General features: G+C 37.6%; 1 protein-coding gene across 14 annotated transcripts in view; it reads left to right on the forward strand.

Moving 5' to 3' along the window:
• The window catches only part of heph (polypyrimidine tract-binding protein 1 heph), a 604,630-nt gene that overhangs the window by 407,181 nt on the left and 174,215 nt on the right, over positions 1 to 23,234 (forward strand). For all 14 annotated transcript variants that reach the window (XM_069847361.1, XM_069847359.1, XM_069847362.1 and 11 more), the window contains one exon: positions 11,581 to 11,682. In XM_069847361.1, coding sequence (XP_069703462.1) covers positions 11,581 to 11,682 — 102 coding nt within the window. The remainder of the gene's footprint in view (positions 1 to 11,580; positions 11,683 to 23,234) is intronic.

Here is a 23,234-nt window from a genome sequence, read left to right on the forward strand (position 1 = left end):
TAAATAGTGAAATCACCAGAACATTTCAAAGATTCCCGTCCAAAATACAGTGAAGATGACTTGCTTGATGAATGGTTTTTGTTAAAACAAGTATACAAATTCTTACTTTTTGAAGCAGTGACGAAAGCAAAAATGTTATACCTGTAATAATAAGTCAGCCTCATCATTTCAAGATTTCTCGTGAATTATTGTCAGTTGATGCAACAGTGCCAGTGTCTACAGCTGCATGTGAATGTGGTTTCAGTTGTATGAATGGAATAAAATCTACCCAGAGAAGCAAACTAATATTTGAAACAAAAATTTAATTATCGTTAACATGAATGGACCGGACCATCTGTCACCACCTTTGACCCAACAGAATGCATGCAAAACTGTTTTTTTAATAAATGAAGCCGGTCTGTCTTTTAAGAAGCAATAAATCAGGAAGGAGTAGGAATATAATGCTACTTCAAAATTGATTTCAGGCGTTTCAAAATGACTGAGCTTATTACGAACATTTATTGAAGGCAGAGAATTATTTAGCACAGTAAAATGTGTATCTACTAATTGGAACAGCCTTCTTATTCTAATTCAATGTGCGCGCCACTTGTCGCACAACACGTCGAAAGATAAACGATTTTTTGCAGTACTGAAACCATCACGGTGTTTGAAAATTCTTCTTGAAATCATACAAGTTTTGTGGTAAAGAATACATTGAACCCTACTGAACGTATTACAAAATTATAGAAATGAAAAAGAGAATTCTAGGAGGTTCAGGCTCGGTGACCGAGCAGGCCAACCGGAAGGGAGGAGTAGTTGTGTATAACTGTCAACAGGAAATATTATGTTTTAATTTGTTTAACAATGCTGCATCAAGTGCATTGTTTACTAGTGTCGGTGGAATTGATGATAATGAGGTAGCATTTGACTTGTATGAGTTCAATACGGCATGGAGTCACGTGATAACTATTAGTCTTTACATTTGGTTGAAACCTTGGGGGTGAGGGGTGATCCCACTTGCAGCCCAAGCCGAACTCGCATTCGAGCGCAGTTTCGAAGGACGAGTCCAGCTTGCTTTTTTCTAAACTATTGTATGCCGTTGTCGAAATTTGATGTTGAAATAGGATTGGATGCCATGATTTTGATGGATTAGTCATCTTTGCGATAAATAATTTCGAGTTTCTGTTTGAAATCCAATGAATTTGCATTTCTTTTTGAAATAGTTTTCTATAATGGAATGTGAAATAACGGATATTAAGTACATGGTCGGAGAACTAACTTGTAACATTTAAAATGGTTAAACTTGTGTGTAAAGACTACAGTTGTCAACAGGAATTCTACACATGCAATTGGAAGCGAATTGTGTCCGAGGAAACAGTGCAAGTACTTTGGTGTCTGCCACTTTCCTTTGTTTGTGTTGTCAGTTCGTGGCGGTGGGAAAGAGCGGCGTTTGTGTCACTTGTTCGTTCATTCATGAGCAAACAGAGGCCCGCGCACTTGATTCAAAGTTTTTCTTATATCTGAGTCGTTAAAAAATTATCTGGCATTTGGACTTCGAAAAGTGGTGATCATGCATTATGTATACATTGAGAGCAAAGTTGTTGCACTCTGCGAGACGCTCTTCTCTTCACATTTCGAACCTGACCGACTCTGAAGGAGTAAGTCAGAGGAAGAACTATGAGCGAGCACGAATGAGATGAAGATGGTCACGGTGGAGAATTTGTGACTGTTTTCAAGATTATCACATAGGTGTATTCTGTAACCGAGCTGGGAATGAGTAAAATTCGTAGCCTCGAAATATTACGTAGTAAGAAAATTGTGGAGGCTTTTTCATCTTTATGCTTAACTGTTGTTCCTACTATGTCAAAGAATTCATATATCCTGATATTAAAATTGTTGTTCCTACTATGTCAAAGAATTCATATATCCTGATATTAAAATACAGCGTGTCCCAAAAATCTATACACAGGGAATGTCAGTTAAAATAATGTGTTCAGAATGGCCAACCCGCTGCCCAGATCTCACATACCTTCATTTTCCTCTACGATCACCTAAAGTTGCAGGCCTATTAGAATAAAATCCGAGATTCGCGACGTCTGCAAGCTCGCATTGTCGACGCCTGTCATGACGACGAATACGTTGCAGCGTTTGCATCAGAACTAGTTGGACCGCATTCATTGATCAGTACCTGACCCGAAGGCCGCCACATTGAGCACGATATGTCATTTCTGTTTTTAACTGTCATCCCCTATGTATGGTGACTTTTAGGACACTGTATAAAATAGAGTAACAATAACCGTGTTTTTAGGTACTGAATTCCTGTCTGGCCTAGACGATGGTATGGTTGAGCACCGGCATCCCACGCATTGATACAATACACAGTTATGAGTTCAAAAGAATTTATACTTTACCTAGCTCATATTCGTTGCTGAAAATGTTATCCATATTGTGCTACATTTTAAGTGGTATCCATAAATAAAAGTCGCACGGTGTTAAATCCGGGCTACATGGAGGCCACAAATTCTGATAACTCTCCACAATAATTATTGTGAATACATTTAAATATATTTATTTTAACAATATTTCCCTTCTCGTTATCGTTTCCGTTTCCGGTTTATTATGAACCAGCCTTAAGAATGCTTGGAATAGTCTAAGGTTTTAGCTCTTATCGCTTGCCGTTAGGCAGCGTGCGGAAACTACGTGGACATCCGTAACATTCATACTGTATCGTAAATCATCTGAGAGAACCGTAGACTTATGCTGTACAATAACAAGAAAACGCACCAAAAGACAATTAGGCCTATTTCCAGACGTTAGAGATTAGAAAAATTTCTCGCAGAACTGCATCTACACGATTCAATTTTCCATGCGCGTGAATCTTGTGAGAGTAAAGTTTAAAACGAGCGTTCAATTAAGATGCATGAAGATTTTGTGTCTATATGATGCGCTGTTTTGAACGTCATCTTCAAAATATTAATATCAAACCGATGGCCCAGAACCAGACTGTTCCAAGTCCATTTTACTATTTTTTTTTTCAGGAGAGCTATTTTAAGCTCCTGACATTCAAAGCTTCATGAAACAATTTGGATTAGCTTCATAGCAACCTTATGAAGAGAAGTATTTACAATTTTATTCGATAGACAAGAACTGCAACACAATGAAACACAGATTTCTTTCTTATAAATGTTGGACCTAGAACAGTCTGGTTCTGAGCCATGGAAATATCAATCTTGCATTCATTGCTTGAATGTGTAAAGTTGAAAGAAAATTTGAACCGTGTAGATGCACCTTAAGAGCTCTGCGTCTCAAGATAGCGATTAGTTACAAACTACAAAATACATTGACAACTGAGTAAAAGCAGCAAGCCATGATGGTGGAGTGCCTAGATTGAATTCTGAAGGGCATAGAAAGATGTTATAGTTCATCCATCCTGCTTGGAGGAAAAGGTGGGCTACGCATGAAGAGTTCAGAAATGTGGCTCACATCGTCCGTTCTTTCGACGTTATAAATTGGGAAAATGGGCCACTGGACTGCAACAGAGAAAGATGCCAAGTACGAGTAGCCTATACCTACTGCAGGTAATGGTGGCAGTGAATGAGTGTTTTCAGTTTTGTGCGTGTCTTATTTGAACGTCTGACGATTTGTCGGTCGTTCGAAGCTACTTTTGTTCCCATCCCCGGCAGGTCGCGTCGTCTCTACATATTCGCTTTTGATCCTTTCTTATCCAGCCTCCCACTTCTCGCTCTTTCGTTGTCACCAAGAAATACATCAACTTCTCCCCCATTCATTATTCATAAGTTCTCACCTTTGCAACGCGCACCGGCATCGACAGTTCCGAGATTTCTCCAGACGTGAAATTAGCACACGGGCGAATGTGACCCAGAATGTGGATCGGTGATTGAGGTATTCTCACGTGTTTACTTTATGGCTTGTCTCTTTCGTAAATTATGGAACACAGTATCATTTTTCTTTAGGCGAAAGACTTATATATCAGAATATTACACCGGAGACTCGTGTTCAAATCACGGCGAGTTTTGAGAGGAAATAATGGCAAAAAAACCGTTGAATCCACCGGCGTGGCTCTTGCGATAGCGCGTGTGCCTGCTGATTCGGGTGTGAGTTCGATTCCCTTTTGGGCTGATTGCCTGGTTGGGTTTTTTACTGAGGTTCTCCTCAACCGTAAGACGAATGTCGGCTAATCTATGGTGAATTCTAGGTCTCATTTCGCCATGTACCATCTCGCTATCACCATTTCTATCGACGCTAAAATAATCAAGTACAGTAGAACCTCCTATCCGTGGTAATAAAGGGGATGGACTGAACGGATAATCGAAAAAAAATCAGATATTCCGCACTATAAAAGATTTTCATCAATTAAATTCATAATACTCAGGCCTACAGTTTCGTAATTTCCTCTTTGATCTTGAGTTTCCTAACATGTCAGATAGTGGATCAAAAGTTCACTAATTTAAATCCGTTTGTCAATGAAGGGTTTTAAGGGCCAATGGAAATCCTTGTAATGGTTGTCTGACGAAAGATGGGCATAGTAAAGGTATCGTGTCGTAGATAAGTACAGTACTCTTATATTATACACTTTATCCTTGGTTTTTTTTTTTTATTAAATCGCGCACAGGTGTAAAGTCAGTCTCCCATTCTGATACGATTTGATTCATAGTTCCTCCTTTTCCAAACCTCTCAGTTATTTGTATTTTTTTGGTAGTTAGCACAACACGTTTTCTTTTGACACTCATGGAAGACATTTTGCATAGGAATTAGACAGTACGAACATACGAAGAGTAAGGACAAGCTATGAATGGTGCATGGTTTTTTAATTGCTTGGAAGTTCTTGGGGTAATTTCTTTGAAAGCAACTAGTAACTATTTCACAACTATTTGCCCGTAAGTAACTGTTTCTGTTGCCGGTAGAGGAATACTGTGTAATGGTAAAAGATTTAATAAACCTCTCTAGAAAAAATACACACTAACAATGTAGAGGACTTCATATTTTGTTCTGCAGCTAAAAAAAAAAAGGAGGGAGAAAGAGAAAGACAATCGGGTAATCAACCGATCGGTTAATAGGGTGACGGACAACCGAGGTTTTACTGTAGTTAAACAACCATGTAAAAAACCGTTGATGAGGAAAGTTTCCTGGTGTAACGCCTAAGATTAATACAACTTCTCGTATCCTCAGATTTGACCAGCCATTGGAAATAAAATTAGTTTTCTAATTTCTGGTGTCAATAAATTATTATTCCTACGTGGAAGGAACTTCCCAAGTTCTCTCTTGATGATAGAGTAATAATAATAATAATAATAATAATAATAATAATAATAATTTATACACCATTACATGGAGGTAAATATTCTTGGGAATAGTGTTTTCTGTTGGTGCATGTCCTTACTTTCCGACAGCAGTTCATGTCTGTATGTGCTGATTTTTAGTAGATTCGTTCTCACAAAATACAGAAAGGTTTGTTATAAAAGCACGTATTCCTAATCTTTATAGCATAGCAAGGTAGGGTTTAGGTACACCTTTCGCCCGACTGCGGTATTATAATTGAGATTTATTTACCTCGTATTAAATTGTTCTATCACGTGGTTAATTTGAAATAAGACATGAAGTTAGCTTTTGAGATTATTTTACAAAATCAGGAAGTAGGCCTATGTGCAATTTATTTAGCACTGCTTGGAGCGACCTTGGTGCGCGCCGAACTGGTTTGTCTGCTTTCGCTCTCGTCTCGGCTGTGATGTAACGCATGCTGTGCTGCAGCCATCTTCTCTTAAACGCATTCCTTCATCCTGACATCACTGACTCTTGAGACTCCACGTTTAAAATCTGGCGTGCTTTGTTTATATTTCATTGTTATAAACGGTATCCCCGTCACATGCCACAAAGACACTTGGGGGGGGGGCATGGAGGTAGAGCCCCATGCTTTCCATGACCTCGGCACTAGAATGAGGTGGTGTGGTCGGACCACGCTCTGACCGCCTTTACTCAATTTTATAGGAGGCCGAGTGAACCTCGGGGCCGTTCTGAAAGTTTAGCAACGAGAAAAATCTCGTCACCACTCGGGATCGAACCCCGGGCCTTCCAGTCCGATTTAGTTATAGAGATTAGAAATTCGGCAGAAGCGGAAAAGCATTCTCAAACGAGTCTTTGACCAAGAAAGATCTTCATACCTTTTGAACTTGTGCGGCGTTGCACTGATAATTCGCGTAAATGTTTGAACGAAACGAGCAGAGGAAATTTTGACATGGAAACATGGTATTACTGAGCCGCTATATTCACCAAAAGCTTACTGCATTCGCCAGTAATCGAATCGGATTCCTTTGAATGCTGTCTTGTCATCTTATCGATAACCACCGTTTGAACACTATCTTAGTGACGTCATGCACGTTCTGTACAAGATTCTGAAGCCTATTCAGAGATGTTTTCAGTTATGTCTTAGCCGAGATTTTATATATGTTCGGTAAATCCGATTGTAGATGTAGATTATTGAGTTCTCAATTGTGATTAATGATAACGATCATAATGCAGAAATCAAAGGAAGAAGCGTCTTCTGCGGACCTATAGCAAAATAACTAAGAAAAACATTAGTGAAGTGCTTTGAGTGCGTGTGGCATTATATAGGACTTGTTTGTGGCTGAAACATGGGCATTACGACAAAGTCAAGAAAAACAATTAGAAATATTTGAAGTGTGGATATGTAGAAGAATGGAGCGTGTGAAATGGACAGACAGATAATAAAAAAAATGAAGTTGTACTAGAAAGAGTGATAGAAGAGAGTACAGTATAATGCTGAAACTGTTAGTCTAATGAATGAATAATTTTATAAGGATATAATTGGACACCATTTTGCTAAACTAAATTGAAGTTTATCTCAGACGTAGCTGAGCCGATGGCTTCTCAGTTTGCGAGTGTTTGATTTCGATTAATAACTTCAAGAGACCTTAGTTGATGTGTGTTTCCTCCTCGTGCATGGGGTCGCCTGTACAATTTATTGGACTGCCTATCTACACAATTTTAACAATTTTCGAGAACCTCTGTATCTTACAACAGTTGGCCTAATGAGCCATGTACATTTTGATCTATGTCTGCGTGTGGTCAGAATGGCATGACGCGTCGCAGCTTAATTTCCTCGTCTTGTATTGTTAGCCTTCTTTATTCTATTGTTAGTTCTTGGTTCGCTTCCTCCTACTTCCGCTCGCTGTCTCTGCGCCGCCTTTTCTTATTGTCGAGTGAGTCTAAGGAAGGTGGAAGCGGAGGAAATCAAGGCCGGATGTAGCGTAAGCACTGCCACTCTTATTACGAGCTAATCGAACTCGTCAGCTGTGTGTGAGGATAGATTGTATGTGCTTCACATCTAATAATTTTGCAGACTGTGGGAAGTTATATAATGATAGTAGTGCTGTACTGAAGAGGTTACCTGCTGATAGCTGATTTTAATTCACTGGTCATCATCCTACCATCGGGGACATTAATTCTGCGCGCTGTATGCTCTCCTGGCTTAGAAATAGAATTCTTCTCATCGACAGGAGCCAAGTCTTGTATTCCGATAGTTGTAACAAGCTAAACTGGCTATCATTTTCCCCATAGTAGTTTTTAATGGGCTTTCAAAACTTTTGTAATATTATACAAGATAAGAGGAGACGCGAATACCTCGTGGAAACACGCCCATGCCCTTTACATGTTACAGACTAGAGATGAACAACGATCGAGAAAGCAAGACTAGCATTGCCCGCAAAGCCGAAAACCTGCACGACAATTTTGTATATGTCGAGAGTTGATCATTCCCGAAGTCCCGAACGCCAAACAGCCTTGAATCGGCGCAGTTTATACCTGACTGAACTTTTATCTACTTCGGCATCTCTACGGTCAACAGTGATCTTCAAATAATTAATTAGTACCTCATTATTTATTCAGTCATTTTTTGTCATTGTTGTAAGACTCCATTAAACTTCAACATATGTTATGTTTTTTATACTTTCAACTGCCTATTGCACAATATGCTCCTGTCTTTGTGGCAGCCTGTTAATACAGGGAGCTGTTATCGTTTAGATAAATGAATAAAAACAATTTATAAACAATTAAGTAGCCTATTTGAAACATCATCTCTACCTTTCAGTATATAATAATCCGTTCCCCAGTTTTTATTTAATTACTAGGCCCCTATTAAAAGGCTAGGAATTTTCTTTTAATATGTTTGAGATCAAGTGTGCAATCTCAAATAAAAAGATATTAACGTTATGTTTTATGTTTCTTAGAAATGCAAATTTATTTGAGAATTGTTTTTTTTTTGTTTATATAACAGTTATATAAACAAAAAAACACTATACAGAGCATATTGTGCAATAGGCAGTTGAAAGTACATATAAAAAAAACATACATATGTTGAAGTTACTATAGGTAATATGTAATAGAACCAAAACATTTTTTTCTTTTTACCTCCTTTAAACATTTATAATATTATTTATTTCATTGATGTGTGTTATTGAAAGTTACGAAATCTTTCCACTCCGACCAAATGCTATTTCGAGAATGATGAGCGAGACTCGAAGCGCACGAGAATGACGAGACGAGACTCGAAAGACAAATGCAACGAACACAGCGAGTGAGAGCGGCAGTTTTGTTCATCTCTATCACAGACTAACCGGGAATTGCCAAGCGTGTTGAACAGTCTAATCGCTCGATGAATGGTGCGTTATTAAGTACAACAGTAATATTGCATACATACATATTTTACCCGATATGTTTCTACTATTCTGTGATACGTCCTGGGGCACAAAATTTTGTAGTAGTAATTTGAAAACGAATTTATTAGTGACACTAAACGGAAAAAAAAAAAAATACTGTAGAGATTTTTTTTGTACTTTGGTTTTGTGGTAATTTAGACTTACTAGTTACAAGTGAAACGTTTGAAATTTTCTATTCCACAATATCGTTACTATTTAGTACCTCGTAACATGTACATTATATTTTCCGGCTAGTGAATGGAAGTGATACTTTTAAAGCGTTATTAATGTTACTAGTAGCATTAATGAAAGCTGTAATGTAGATAATGGGAAAATGTTTGTTTTGAGAAGAAACTTCATTTTAGCCTTGTATTTTGCGTATATCAGAAATGAAACTTCGCGTGACACATGTCATGTAGTTCATAACGCTCTGCAGAGATAGGATCTAACCTATGTAACAAAGTCTTGACAAAATCATATTTACATTTCAAATTCATTAAATAAATAACAAGTAGATTATAATTGGTAGTACTTTCTTGTTCCAATGAAACTATCAAGGTAAATTATTGATCAGGCGTATAAAATGGCTTATGAATTGCACTGGCCATGGGTTATGTAGCCTATTGTATATGATGAAATTTAAACTGTTGAAAGCAAAATTGCAGTTCAGTCGAAGATTTAGTGTTTCACATAATATATGACTATACACCGGGAACTAGAGCGAAGTATCCTGAAATTTAGAAAGAGAACATAGGTTCCGAAGTACACAAGGTGAGCTTCCTCGAATTCCTGCATACTATCGATCTTAAAACTTCTTATCAACAGAATGATCATATGGAATATGAGAAGTATTTTACTTTTCTATGATTCAGAAAAGAAAGAATAGCTTTTACTGTGCTGGTGTAGGAAACACTCCTAATGTTGGTTACGAAAGAAGGACCAAATTTGAAGACATAATTATGGTGTGATATACCATTTCTTCAGTTGGCGTGTGTCCACCTTTTATTGGTTGCGTGAATGGATATACATCCGAAAATGCTTACCGAAGTTGCTGCGTTTTATCAACGATACAATTTTGGTCTGGCCTAATCTGACTTTATTCAATTATGCGCACAACTTCCAGTTTATTGAAGATAATCCGCCTAATGATCTCCAGACTCTTCCCATAAACATATTTTGGATCTTATTCAGTCGTGATATTTATAGCAAAGATTGCGAGGCCCAAAAGGAGGAACAATTACGAGCAAGAATCGTTTAGAAGTTTTATGAAGTAGACATCGTCACCCTCCAAGAATGAAGTCAGGAGGAACTCCGCAAAATTGAAAATCGGTGGTCATATTCCTCCATTTAATTTTCTGAATGTCTAGAAATAACACGTTTAGAATAATGTATATGTGTTATATATAAGTAGCTAATGAGTATAATATTGTCTATTCGTTTCGTTTTTAATTTTGTTTCAAGATTTTTTTACACGTTAGATATAAATTACGGACTATGTTAACGATACTTGTTTGTTCAGACCATAGTAATTGACTTGCTCATACTATTGAGTGAATTGTAATTCCACTTCTGACGCATCTAATAAAAATTAACGTATTTACTGTATATGATTTTGTAGAAAGGAAAAAAATATAAATGCTATGCATACTTTTGTGAAATAGGGTCCGAATAATCATTTTCAGGTTTTAAGAACCATGTTCTACCAATCTTTGCATTATTTCACAGTTACGTTTGTTAAAATGATGGTAATCCGTAACTTCGTGGTATTCTCGATTGACGTTGATTATTATGAAAGTAGACCACCGTGGTAATCAGTTTTAATCTTTGAATTCCTACATAAGGGTTGGATAGTTGGTAAAAGATTTGCATGATATTTCCTTGCTAATTTCAGGTCCATTTATAAGTAGGCATAACCACAAGTGAACCAAAGCCGACATAGTCATGTCAGTCATTATTTACGTAGGTTATCTAGCCGGTTTCCTGCCAACGAAATTGTTAAATTATTGGACACTCTGAATATTGGTTGCACCGTATTTCTCGTAACGGGCAGTAACCTGCTAGCCTTACAAATTTGAACTTTTCCCCGGATTTTGGATCATAATCTTTAACGTTTCGGTTATTCATACACCATGATCGTGTGTACATCCCTTATCGAGAAGACACCTTGTTCTATATGGTGATGCCCTACCTCATATTCAGTTGATTTCTTTCGTAAGAACATTGCTTGTGCATTTTTTTTCATCTCGATAGATGTGATGGAAGTTGCTTCAATCCCCTCTGAGCTTGAAAACTTTTATTGCTACTTAGGGAAATGCGCTCCTGAAGCCAGAGTTATGAAAAGTTTTGGGAAAACTGTTTGTTGAGCGGAAAATTGAAGGAGATTGCTTATTTTCCGAGATACCACATACTGTGCTCACTGCCAAGCCGCGTGTGACTTGCGGTGCCGCTCCCACTTCATGAAGAGTGCGTGCTATTTATTCATTATACAATTACGCGGTGACTTCTAAGCCACTTTCTGGAAATTTGCTTCCAGGGAACTGCTGCTTCTGCTACTTGTATAGGAAGACAACTTGCAGCCCTCATTCTATCCTTCTCTCTCATATTACATTAATTTATGCCAAGCCTTAAGGATTTAATCTGTAGTTTCTTGATTGAAAACATACATTAATTTCTAATAATTATAAATGGTTGCCCAGACGAAAATACTTTTCTGATCACGAACTTTACAGTTAACCTCTGAAACAAATCCGCAAGTTCACTTCCAGTCGTACGAAAAAAGAAATGCTCTCTTGCTTTTTGATCATTATATTAATAGTTTTTTCCCCAGAAATGTTTCCTGAGTTATAATTTCTCTTTCTTTTTGTTGCAGCGTGGCTCCGACGAGCTGCTGTCGCAGAGCGGTGCTGTGAGCAATGGCTCAGTCATGAGCCCGCAGCCCAACCACTCGGACAACAACAATGATGCCAAAAAGGTGAGTAATTTTGGCCGTTAGTAGAGTTGAGATTTTATGGAGTAGGCATGAGATTTTATACCACGTGGGGAGGCTTGCCGTTAGCCGGAAGCCTCTAGCTTTCTATGCTCGTAACCTGGATTTGAATCCCGGTGGGTCCACGTGGAATTTGTGGTGGGCAAAGACTTCGGTGGTATGTTTGCGCGGAGTACTCCAGTTACCCTACTTGGGAAGGCGTACTGTTGAGCATTTAAAACATTTGCTTTCCATGCTGGTAACCTGGATTCGAATTGTGTTGTGCAGAAAGATTTTATTTTTCGCGGGTACTCCAGTTACTCATCACTAGACTTCGTGGAATTGCCACGAGAATCGCAAGGTTTACTGCGCACGCGGTATAGACTATGGGAAGGGCGCGTGCAACGAATGGAATATGCCTCTAATGTAAACACTGAGCAGTATACTGCGGTTACAATAAAACCTGTATCCTGCATTCAAGAAATATAATGAAAGATTATTGAAGTAGGAAATGTCTAAACATGTAAATACACAAGTATTTTATAGTGAGATATATTAACCCTTAAAATGCAATGTAAGATACTCACATTCTTGAATATGTGCATTACAGTGAAGAGTTACATACATTTTGAGCGACTGCAAAGTAATCTCCTCCGATGTTCACTTAAACAGTTTTTATATTGGAAAATGTGCGTTCAACATTACACGATGTAGTAGGTCCATATTTGAAGAACGGAAAGTCACTACTTTTTAGCACACCAACTTCAGACGTCTTGTCCTGACCTGATAGTACATTATTTATAATACGAAGTTGTGAATAAGCAGAATTTTTAGCAATAATGTTTCTCAACTTACATTTCACTTTTTCTGAAATTAGTGAATTGTTATTTTGGATAACGGTTTGTGACATTTTATCCACTATATTAAGGGCTTCTGAGAGTTGTAGTTTAGACGATTCTAACAGGGTGATGCTTTTGGACACGATTTTAAAATCAGAATCAATGAACAGAATATCTTCCAATAGCTGTTCAGAAGGCAATGATTTTACAGCTGCAACAGAAACTGTCTGTGCTATCCAATGCATCAATTACTTCCATTATTTTGCTGTAATGTTCTGCATAATAATTAACAGAATCCAAGCACGTTCCCCAACGGGTCAAGACTGGCTGCGGAGGTAAGGGTATTCCAGGGGCAATTGTTTGGAACAGCAACACTCTCATTGTAGTATGTTTGAATTCTTGTCTGCACTGAACAAATATTAAGCTTTGATTATTCCAACCGCAGTAATGCAAAAACAAGTGCTTACATAAGTATACATCAGCTGTACCTGCTCTATCTATTTGGACCGGTCACAACTCTTAACATGAACTGCTTATACTACGAGACGGGGCGGTCGCTCACCTCCTCTATACTACCGTACATCGGCAACCTGATTGCATGCTGCGTGTGGCAATTCAACGAAGTCTACTCATCACACTCCATTGTGGACTGTTATGCTGTATGCTACTTCCCATGGTGCATCAAAGGTAACGCTCTGCGGCAAAGAATGTTCAAGTGAGGCGTATTCGTTCTGGAGGGGGACACAAATAAAATTAAGACTTGAAGTGAGTAAGTGTCCAAATGCCATTTTCAAGCTTCTGAGAGTTTAAGCTATTGGCATATACACATCCCACCATCTGTGAACGCCTAATAAAACGATAAAGGAAAGAGTTTCAATTTTCGCGAAAATGACATTTAGACACTTATTTATAATGCAACACCTGTCTTTGGAAAGTTTATTAAATAGCAATAACAACAGTGATGTACCAGGTATTTTTAACTCTGTTATTTAACGACGCTTTATCAACTACTAGGTTGTTTAGCGAGATGGTATTTGGCGAGATGAGTCCAAGGATTCGCCATAGATTACCTGACATTCGCCTTAAGGTTAGGGAAAGCCTTGGAGAAATTACCCTCTTATTTTCTCTTACAGCCGTATCAGTTTAGTTGCTTATTTAAGGTAACAATGTAGAAGATGTAATTATTTTAATACGATATTAAAAAAAATAATGGAATAAAACTCAAAACTATGAGCCATAAATTCCCATTCGTTTCGTGAACTAATGGAAGGATTTGAACGATTTTTTACATAGTCTAGAGACAACTTTAATTTTGGTAACTAGAATAATTATTTTCCTATGGTAATATGGGTAATGGGATATATTTGGGGGGGGGGAAGGTGGATTTAGAAAATTAATGTAATTAACGCAAATTTTCAAGTTTCCCCCAAAAATTATCTCATTCGTAGATTAACGTGGAAAATAATTCTGTATGTAGACTGTGTAAAAATCATTCAAATACTCCCCCCCCCCCTCCAAGTTCATGAGAAGAATGGGCATTTATGTCTAATTTTCAGTTATTCATTACAAGATTTTTTTGTGAAGTATTTTATTAACATTACTATATGTTCACTAGAATATTAAAATTTACAGGTTATGTTCCTAAGACTTTTTCTTAAATCTGTTTCACAAATTAAAAATGGATGTATTTAAAAGTTGATGAGAGAGAGAATTGTGGACTGCTGGATTTTATAGTAGATTTGCACTACTTTGTTACTTTAAAGACGCTTTATCAACAATTAAGTTGTTTACCGAAGATGAAATTTGTGATAGGGAGATTTGGTCGAGAATTCACTGTAGAGTACCGACATCCGTCTTAAGGTTGAGGAAAAAATCTTGAAAAAAAAAATTCCGCTCGAGCTATGCCGGTGGCTTTAATACGTTATTATCTCGACGCATAGACTAACAGCTTTTGTTGTATGATTGTTAAATGAAAAAGATTAATATTCGATTATCATAGTACGGTACTTAGAGAAGGCTAGGAAGACGTACATTTCTTCGGACCAAGGAAAAATGAATCTGCTAGTTCGTGTGATATTACGTATGAGATAGTCGCTGAAGAATAATCTAACACAGGAAATACGTTGTTGGTCCAGCTTTAAAGAACTCGAAAGGTGAGCGATGAGCGCGCTGGTGCTAATTGTGAGCGGGCTTGCAATGAATTTATTATGGGCGTATTGATTTGCATTATCCCCTTCGTCCTCTCAGCGGTTTTCAAGTCGGCCAGCGTACCCGCGCAAATGCCTTGCTGGTTAAAATATTTGAGATTTGCACTTCACGAAGGAGCTTCAATTTGCCTAATTTTCACATCTCACGTTCCGTCATTAATTTACAAGTTGCTTGTTTCAGTCAGTTTCCGCGGTCTTTAATTCACTCTCTATGCGCTGTTTCGTTCATTCCATCTTTTGAAGGTGTTTCTGGTTTCTGTTCAAGTGAAGGTTGTTATCAGTGTAACGAAAGACAAATTTTAAACCGAAATGTAAAGGTCGCATAGTTTGACGACGGTGTATTACTTATCAGGAGATGGTCATAACTAGGGCAAGAGTTTGTATGCACAAAGAGACAGAAAATACTGGAAAATATACAAAAATCTAATGTTTTGTACAATATTTATCTTTGTAGAAAATGTGAATCGTATGTCAGGTAGGTATAGATGTTTTTTTATTTGATATTGAAGTCCAATATGTACATTTTATTTCTTTGTTTACCGTACTTTTTTTAATTACAACACACATTGAACAAATTGTCACTGTTTTCTGTTGTCATACTTTATCTGCAAGAATATGTTTGAATGCAGAAAATAATCGTACAGTATACATGAAATTTTAGTGTACAAATTGAGTTTGTAAGATTCAAGTTCAAGCAAGCCACACTTTCTTGGCCCAAGGCTTTTATTTCGAACACAGTGCTGTAACCAGAGGTTTTTTTTATTATTGCAATATGTCTAGTTTCATCTTGAGAACCTCATCGTGCGTGTGAAATGTGTTCTGTTTGGGAGGTATCACGAAGGAACGCACATAAATCGATCCACGGGATACAACATAATCACGCACCTGACACTGTTGAGGCGCCAACTGAGAAAAGATGTGTAGGGGGTGTTACTGTCGGGTAGATAGGTGAGATATGTGGGAATGATTCTTGTTGTGCAGTAATTCAATGTCCTCAGTACCCGACTCAAAAGCAGGGAGTGGTTGTTTTGGATTTTCCATGGCTACCCTTCATCTGCAAGCAATTTCCAAGCAGCGAGTAGACTATATTTAACACAAAAAATAGTATATGCTGACAACCAAATAATTCAGAATTTTTTTTTTTACATTGAGTTCAAATTTATGGGTTTATGCAACAAAATTCTGAGTGTATGCTACTGTATGTCCATATTAGTCTTATTCAAAAGTTTGCACTGGTAACTTTGCAAACCGTCATCACTAGAGACAGGATTTTCATGCACTATCAAATCGTAAAATATGCATGTATCTATGCACTATCAAATAGCCAAATAAGCAGAATGAAAGAAAACAAAAATTGAAAATATGCGGTATCAAAATTGAAACTTACATTTTATTTTCGAATGGCACAATGTACTACTAACAGTCTGTCCAAATTTTTAAAATATTCTTTTCCTTTGATCCACTGTGCCACAAGATCTCTTCTCGAACTTTTAATCGAGGGCATTACAACACTTCACAGATCACCACAGAACACAAATACAGTAGCTAATTCACAATGTAGCCTATTACAGACCTTCTACCTATCTGCCTCTCCAAATTAAAGGCATGTTAGGGGAAGCATGTTAGTGCTATTGTTGCCAAAGTACAAAGTATGGGAGGGAGCAGAAGAGGCATCCTTCTAATAATAATTTTGGCCTCAGGGTAAGACTTGTATAGAACAGAAGTGTGGAATTCCAGTGTGACAATACAATGAGAAGATTAGCTGGTAAGGTTCAAAGTCTTCAGGTAGAAACCCTGCAAATCGTTAGCATTTCACTTCTGTTTTTCAATACATATACTCAAATATTGTAAGCTCAGAAATACCAAACTCTACGAGGCAACATTTATAAAATGCAGTATCATGCGATTTAATATAAAATATGCAATGAAACTATAAAAATGGACGTAATATGCAACATAAACCTCGAAACATGCATTATTAAACTTAAAATCTAAAAAATATCCATTATGTGTGAATTTACCACTAAAAAGACCAAAACATGCAAATATGCACGGAAAAGGTGTACATATTTCGAATCACTAAGTCATGAAACGGATATTTACAAAGTTTGAGAACTGTAGCAAGCTTGTATAAAAACATCCATTTCCATGGGAATCCTGTCTAATCATCACAGAGGTTCAAAACGTGCATACAAATGTTTTTGCAGGACTTTCAACTGACCAGTAAAAATATACATTTGCATATGAATCCTGGTCTTGGTCGTAACATTAGACCTTTCAGTAAGAGATCGATGTCTTCAATTAATGTGAAAAATAAAGTGAAGGTGTGTATTATTTATTGAAGAAAAATATTGTGCGAGTCAATAATTGTCTTCTGGTCGAAACGCTTCGGGAAGCTGTTGCGTAGCATACGTTGGAGACCCACTCGTACTCGCAGCGGAGGTCTTGGCTCAGGGGAGCTTCAAGATAAGGTGGAATTTTTCCGGATATCGTCTTTGACAAGTAATGTCGTCTGTAAGCTTCCACCGGTGTGTGCTGCAAGCGTCGCAAGAGCCGAACGAAATGAAATAGGCTTATATTCTCTTCATTATTTTCAAGGCATGTGCGTTCACTGGCCCACACCGCATGAATGGACTCTGGAAAAGCGACTGGCATTCTCGGGAGAGTAACTCTTTCGGTGCGTGCGGCTCTTGTTAGTGATGGTTAGAGAGCGGAATTTTAGGCGCCTAAAATAGGCTCTTAGACTCCTTTATTTAGGCTCTATAAAATAATTTTTTTTTTTTTTTTTTTTTTTTATAAATAATGTCACTAATATAAGAGCGTTTTTCACTCACCAATCACATTTCTATAGTTTGCTTCACAGTAGATGATCAACACCTATTGTGGCTATTGTGTCGTTCACTGCTGAACTTACAAATGTTGAGAAAAAAGGAAGGGGTTGTTATCTGTCTTGGAATGTAAGAGAATGCTTATTCGGTACAGTCCAGCGAGTTTGTGATAAATTGTTGCTGACAGAGGAAGAAATAGTAATAATAATAATAATAATAATAATAATAATAATTTGTCCCGCAGTTCTTTTACATGCTAGTAAATCTACTGACATGAGCCTGTCGCATTTAAGCACACTTAAATGCCATTGACCTGGGCCGAGATCGAATCCGCAATCTCTCGAGCTCAGAAGGCCAGCGCTATACCGACTACGCTATCCAGGCCGACTGAAAGTTGGAAATTTAGGATTGAAATATTGTAAGAATGAGAATGGGTGCCCCGTAGGTACTGTAATTCTCTATTGTGTTGTTCACTGCTAGGAAGGAGTTGTTATTATCCCGTCTTTAGAATGTAAACGGTACAGGATATTAGAAAAAAACAGTAAACAGTTACAAAAATACTAACATAAAAAAAACTTAAAAATAGGCACTAACGTCGAAATAGGCATTTTTAGGCACTATAAACCCCTTTATTTATACCTGTATGTCCATGAAAAATATAAATATTAAATCTCAAGCCTGTAAGTATCAAGGAAAAAAAATGGGTTTTTGCCTAAATTCCGCTCTCTAGTGATAGTATAGACGGAATTCTGGTTAGCGAATGATATGACAGGAATCGGATGTCAGCATTATCTTCAGTCCCGTATAGAGTTTGGCACTAACATAAGCATTCGGAGACGGGTGCAGTGGAGTACAGTCTTATTAATCTTATTAGTACTCTTCTACATTCATTTTACGACCTTGGGGTTAAGGAGAGACATAAATTTGTTATACTAGTAGGTCATTCGATAATACTGGAAAAATATAACACAGTAGGACTTGATTAATCGAAGATTGTTGGCATCTCAATGCATATAAATTAAATTATTTATGGGAAATTGAAACAGCAGTGTACGTTTGTGTGCGGCTCTCTTAATCCAATGGCACGGATCTTTGATGATCTTCTCCAGCTTTACCTTTTTTCGCATAAGAGAGTCACGTAAGGTATTTTATTTATCTTAAAAATAGTGAATTCGGGATGAGTAATTTTCGTAATAAATTGGGATGTAAAGGAAAATGGTCTTGGGAGGCCACGGGTTCAATTCCACGCGAACGGAACGTGTCGGTGCGCAGGACGTGTAGGCGTGTGACCTGAGCTCTCTGCCGTGTCCTACTGCATAATTGAGCAGGCTGTCGGAGTTGTCTCGCCGGTTGAGCCACAGCATCCCAGGGGTGGACAGACCAAAGTTTTTATGCAGACTGGGAGAAGGGAAATTCAATTCTCACAGTGTCATTAAAATTCTCACTTCGAGAGGTCCTCCTTGAAAATTATATAAAGTCAATATATCCTATGGTATGAGCCTCCGGCGTAGCTCAGGCTGTATTCCGTTTTCCCGCTGATCCTGAGCGGTGCCCGGGCGTGGGTTCTATTTTCGTTTCAGCTGATTACCGAGTTGGGTCCCCGTGGTTTTTCCTAACTTTAAGGTGAATATCGGGTAATCCCATGAGGAATCTTTGGCCTCAACTCGCCAAATACAATCTTTCTATCACCTATTACATAACGGTAAATAACCTACTAGTTGATACAGCGTCGTTAAATAACATTTAACTATATATCCTATGCATAGAAGTGATTGTAGCTACGTATATGGGGGCGACATTTTCTTGGATGCTATTTTTCAGCTTTCCCAGGGTTATGTAGATTATCGTTATACACTTAGCTTTAGAACTTACACAAGAGATAAAAATCGCAGAGGATCAGGTCGAAGGATCACGGGGACCACAGATTTCTACTGATAATTCGAATACTGTATAAAGTTCGTCGTTAGAATAGTGAGCTGTGTGTTGTCGCAGATTTCTTCCAGGAAAAAGCAAACTATCGTCTTCCTACGAACAGTATACTGTTTTAAAAGTGGAAGTGATTTATCGATTTCGAAATGTTTTATCTGTATATGGAGTTAAAGGAAAGTGAGTAGAATCTCAGCTCTTCATAAATTGGTTTTGCAGTCTTCAAATATTTGTCAGTGGCTCACGTAAAGTATTGTAGCAGGCTATAGTCTCGTTACCCCATCTGGAGGGCATAAGGGACTTGCTTCTCTGCTCAGTTCCTGTCACGAGCTTGGTATTGTGATCGGAGAGGCGAGGCGACACAGAATACCTCAATATAGTAGCAACCTTGGCCCTTACTGTTGCTTATCCTGTTTTCTCCAGGAATCAGGAATATGGGTGATCTGTCTCAGACTAGCGTCGTCCTCGGTTGTTTTGCGGTTAGCATGCTGGCCGCTGGAGCCGAGGTTCGTTGGTCGAGCGAGATAGATTTTAAATGATAATGAAACCCTTAGCTTGGGTTCTCCGGGAGGAAACCAAAGCCGGTAGGCCCGTGTTTAATTCTTCTGAAATTCAAAATGTGTAATACGAGTGATAAGCATAGATGTTGTGTAATATAATTGTATTAAATTAAAAAACCCATGAATAACTAAAAATCGTAAACAATTTGTAAACAGAAATCAGCGCGAAGATTTCTATGAAAATCCCCCGTTCTTTCTCCTTTAACAGAGGAAAGGTTCAGGCAATGCATACACAATATTATATTGTCCTCCTCCAAGCGAAAATGTCTAGAAGCCGTTCCACGCTGGTTGAAGCTTGACCTTGGATTGATGAAAATGCGTCTACTCCGTAAGATTTCCACGTTCTGTCGCCCACGACACACTTCAACTACGATGGAACGGCTTCTAATTCGCTGTAACTCGGTAACCAGTAAACATTTTGAATATCGACAACTTTAAAAGTAATTTCCATCCCTATTCACCATTTCTCTTGTTTTAATCATACTGGGTAACTTTCGGTGTTGGACCCCGGACTCATTTCACCGACATTATCACCTTCATCTCATTCAGACGGTAAATAACATAAGTTGTTGATAAAGAGTCGTAAAATAATCTACTAAAATAATTTTAAAAAAAGTTTTAATCCCTTCCCCCCCCCCTCCATCTGAAGTGGAAAAATGTTTTGCCGCTGACCAATATTTGAAGGTGTAAATGTATTTTGAACAGACCACTTCGAAGTCAGTATTTTTCTCCCGTCACTTTTCGAAAAAGAACTTGATTTCGAATATTTTTCTATACTTTTTAGACATTGACCTATCAGTGATAAAAATTAGAGTGCGATTGGTTATCATAGCTAATAAATATATTTAACGAAGCTCTAAATGTCGTTCTCGCCTGCTAGTTACAAACCGGCAAATAAACAACCATAATGACGAACACCGGTACATCCACTAAAATGCACGGTTACATTTTTGCCGATGTCTGACTTACGCAGTTAAAGGCGTAGTTAAACAAAACAGGTTACTACTCCCGTACAATGAGACTTGAGTTTTATACCTGATAGGACGTGTCAGATTTGTCGATTTGTCTGTGGGAAATTATTTTTCGAATACTTTTTAAGTTTCAAATGAGACATAGCCTATGTGAAAACACTTCTTTTGCTATTGAATAAATCAGATATGATTACCTACCATGTACTCAGTTTTTTTAATCAATTCTACAGGGATATTGACCTCAAGTGCTTGTAGCCACGGCGGTCGTCCAATTTGTAGAGCTTTGGACTAAATTCTGTGTACCCGGGTTCCATCCCTGCCGAACTCCCTATTTATGACTTGTTGGGCAAGCCCGTGGTCCAGGTAACAAGGGTTCTCTCCAGGAGCTCCGGTTCCTCTGTGGCGCCCCAACAAATCTCCTCCTCCTCCTCCTCCTCCTCCTCCTCTATCGCGGATGAAGCGTAGACCAGCATTATGGCGCAGCTTGGGCAACGACTGTCTGCAAATTGGTGTACACAACTGGCTTCATGTGAGTGAATGACGGAACAGTCGGGTACCTGCTATTCGACATAAAAATTACGCCGTTTAAAAGAATCCTTTGTGACATACATTTTATCTATCTTTTATTGCTTGGAGTAATGAACTAATGAACATACATTTACATTCTACAGCTTTCTCCTTTTGTAGTAGGTTATTTTGCGTTTGTTAATTTTTTATCTGTTTTAGTTCAAAGAAAACGTCGCAAGTCCACATCCTGTGATAAACTACGTTTTATGCATTTAAAATCTTGAAACTTTTCCGGGAAAGGACTGCTGTATGTAATGCTTACTTTTTTATGAATTTCACATAAGATGTTAAATAACGCTGAAACAACAGAGACAAAACGGTGCATGTTCGTGTTGTCCTACCTTCGATGTGTTAAAATTGTAGCGTGACAAGATTTTGTGAAACTTTGCGTTATACTTCGACCTGTTAGCAAATGCCGCATAATTAGATGTATGTATGTATGTATGCATGTATGTATGTATGTATTTTTTTTTTTTCGAGAATCACGAATTCGCGAAATAACAAGGTTTTAGCTGATAAAATCAAAAATGTTGTTTGAAGTCCTTTCGGGTCAAAATATCGTCAAGTTTAAACTCGCGATCCTTTTTTGTTTTTAGCAATAATTTATTCGAAATTAGTTTTTTCCAGATATTTTAATTTTTTTTACGAAATTTTAAATTGATGTGCCCAAAATGTATATGTATACAATTTTTAATTTAATGTTTAAATCTTATTTTAATACGGAATTATTTTGAATCCAATATTCCAACCGGATTCGAGTGACTTTATTTTTTAAATATAAAGTAGAAATGGTCTGAATGTTTTGTAGTGCCTATTAGTTTATGTTATTATTCACGACGGCCTGGGTAGCGTAATCGGTATAGCGCTGGTCTTCTGTGCTCGAGGTTGCGGGTTCGATCCCGGTCCAGGTCGATGGCATTTAAGTGTGCTTAAATACGACAGGCTCATGTCAGTAGATTTACTGGCATACAAAAGAATCCCTTCGAGACAAATTTCGGCACACCGGCGACACTAATATAACCTCGGCATATTATTATTATTATTATTATTATTATTATTATTATTATTATTATTATTATTCACACGCAGAATGAAAGATTGTTACGTAAGTTTCTGTACACAACACGTGACTTTCGACCAAAAATTGTAAATATTGTTAATATACAAAGAACCCTAAGATTCCGTTGGTGATACAGACCACTTTACACGACGAGTCAGAAAGTTGGTACTTTTTTAATGAGAAATAATAAAGGAAATTAAATTCAAGGATGGGTACAAAATGGGAAATAAAGATCTTAATATCTCGTGCTATGCTGGCGATGTTGTTTTGATGGTATATACGGAAGATGATCTACAAAGATTAGTGTATGGATTCTATCTAGGATGTATAAAGTACAACATGAAAATATCATTAACAAAAACAAAAATAATGACCAGAAGCAAATTCCCCCTAAAATGTAAACTGGAAATAGAGAGGACAATAATAGAACAGGTAATGTCAATAAAATACCTGGATGTTGAGATAACTGCTTGAGGGGCATTGCAAAATGAAGTTATGCACCAAGCAAATAAAGCAGCAATTATTGCAGGATGCATGAATGATGTTATATGGAACAACAAATACTTAAATAAAGCAACCAAGGTAAGAATGTATAAAGCT

Source organism: Periplaneta americana, chromosome 15 (genome assembly GCF_040183065.1).
Source record: "Periplaneta americana isolate PAMFEO1 chromosome 15, P.americana_PAMFEO1_priV1, whole genome shotgun sequence".
Taxonomy (NCBI): domain Eukaryota; kingdom Metazoa; phylum Arthropoda; class Insecta; order Blattodea; family Blattidae; genus Periplaneta; species Periplaneta americana.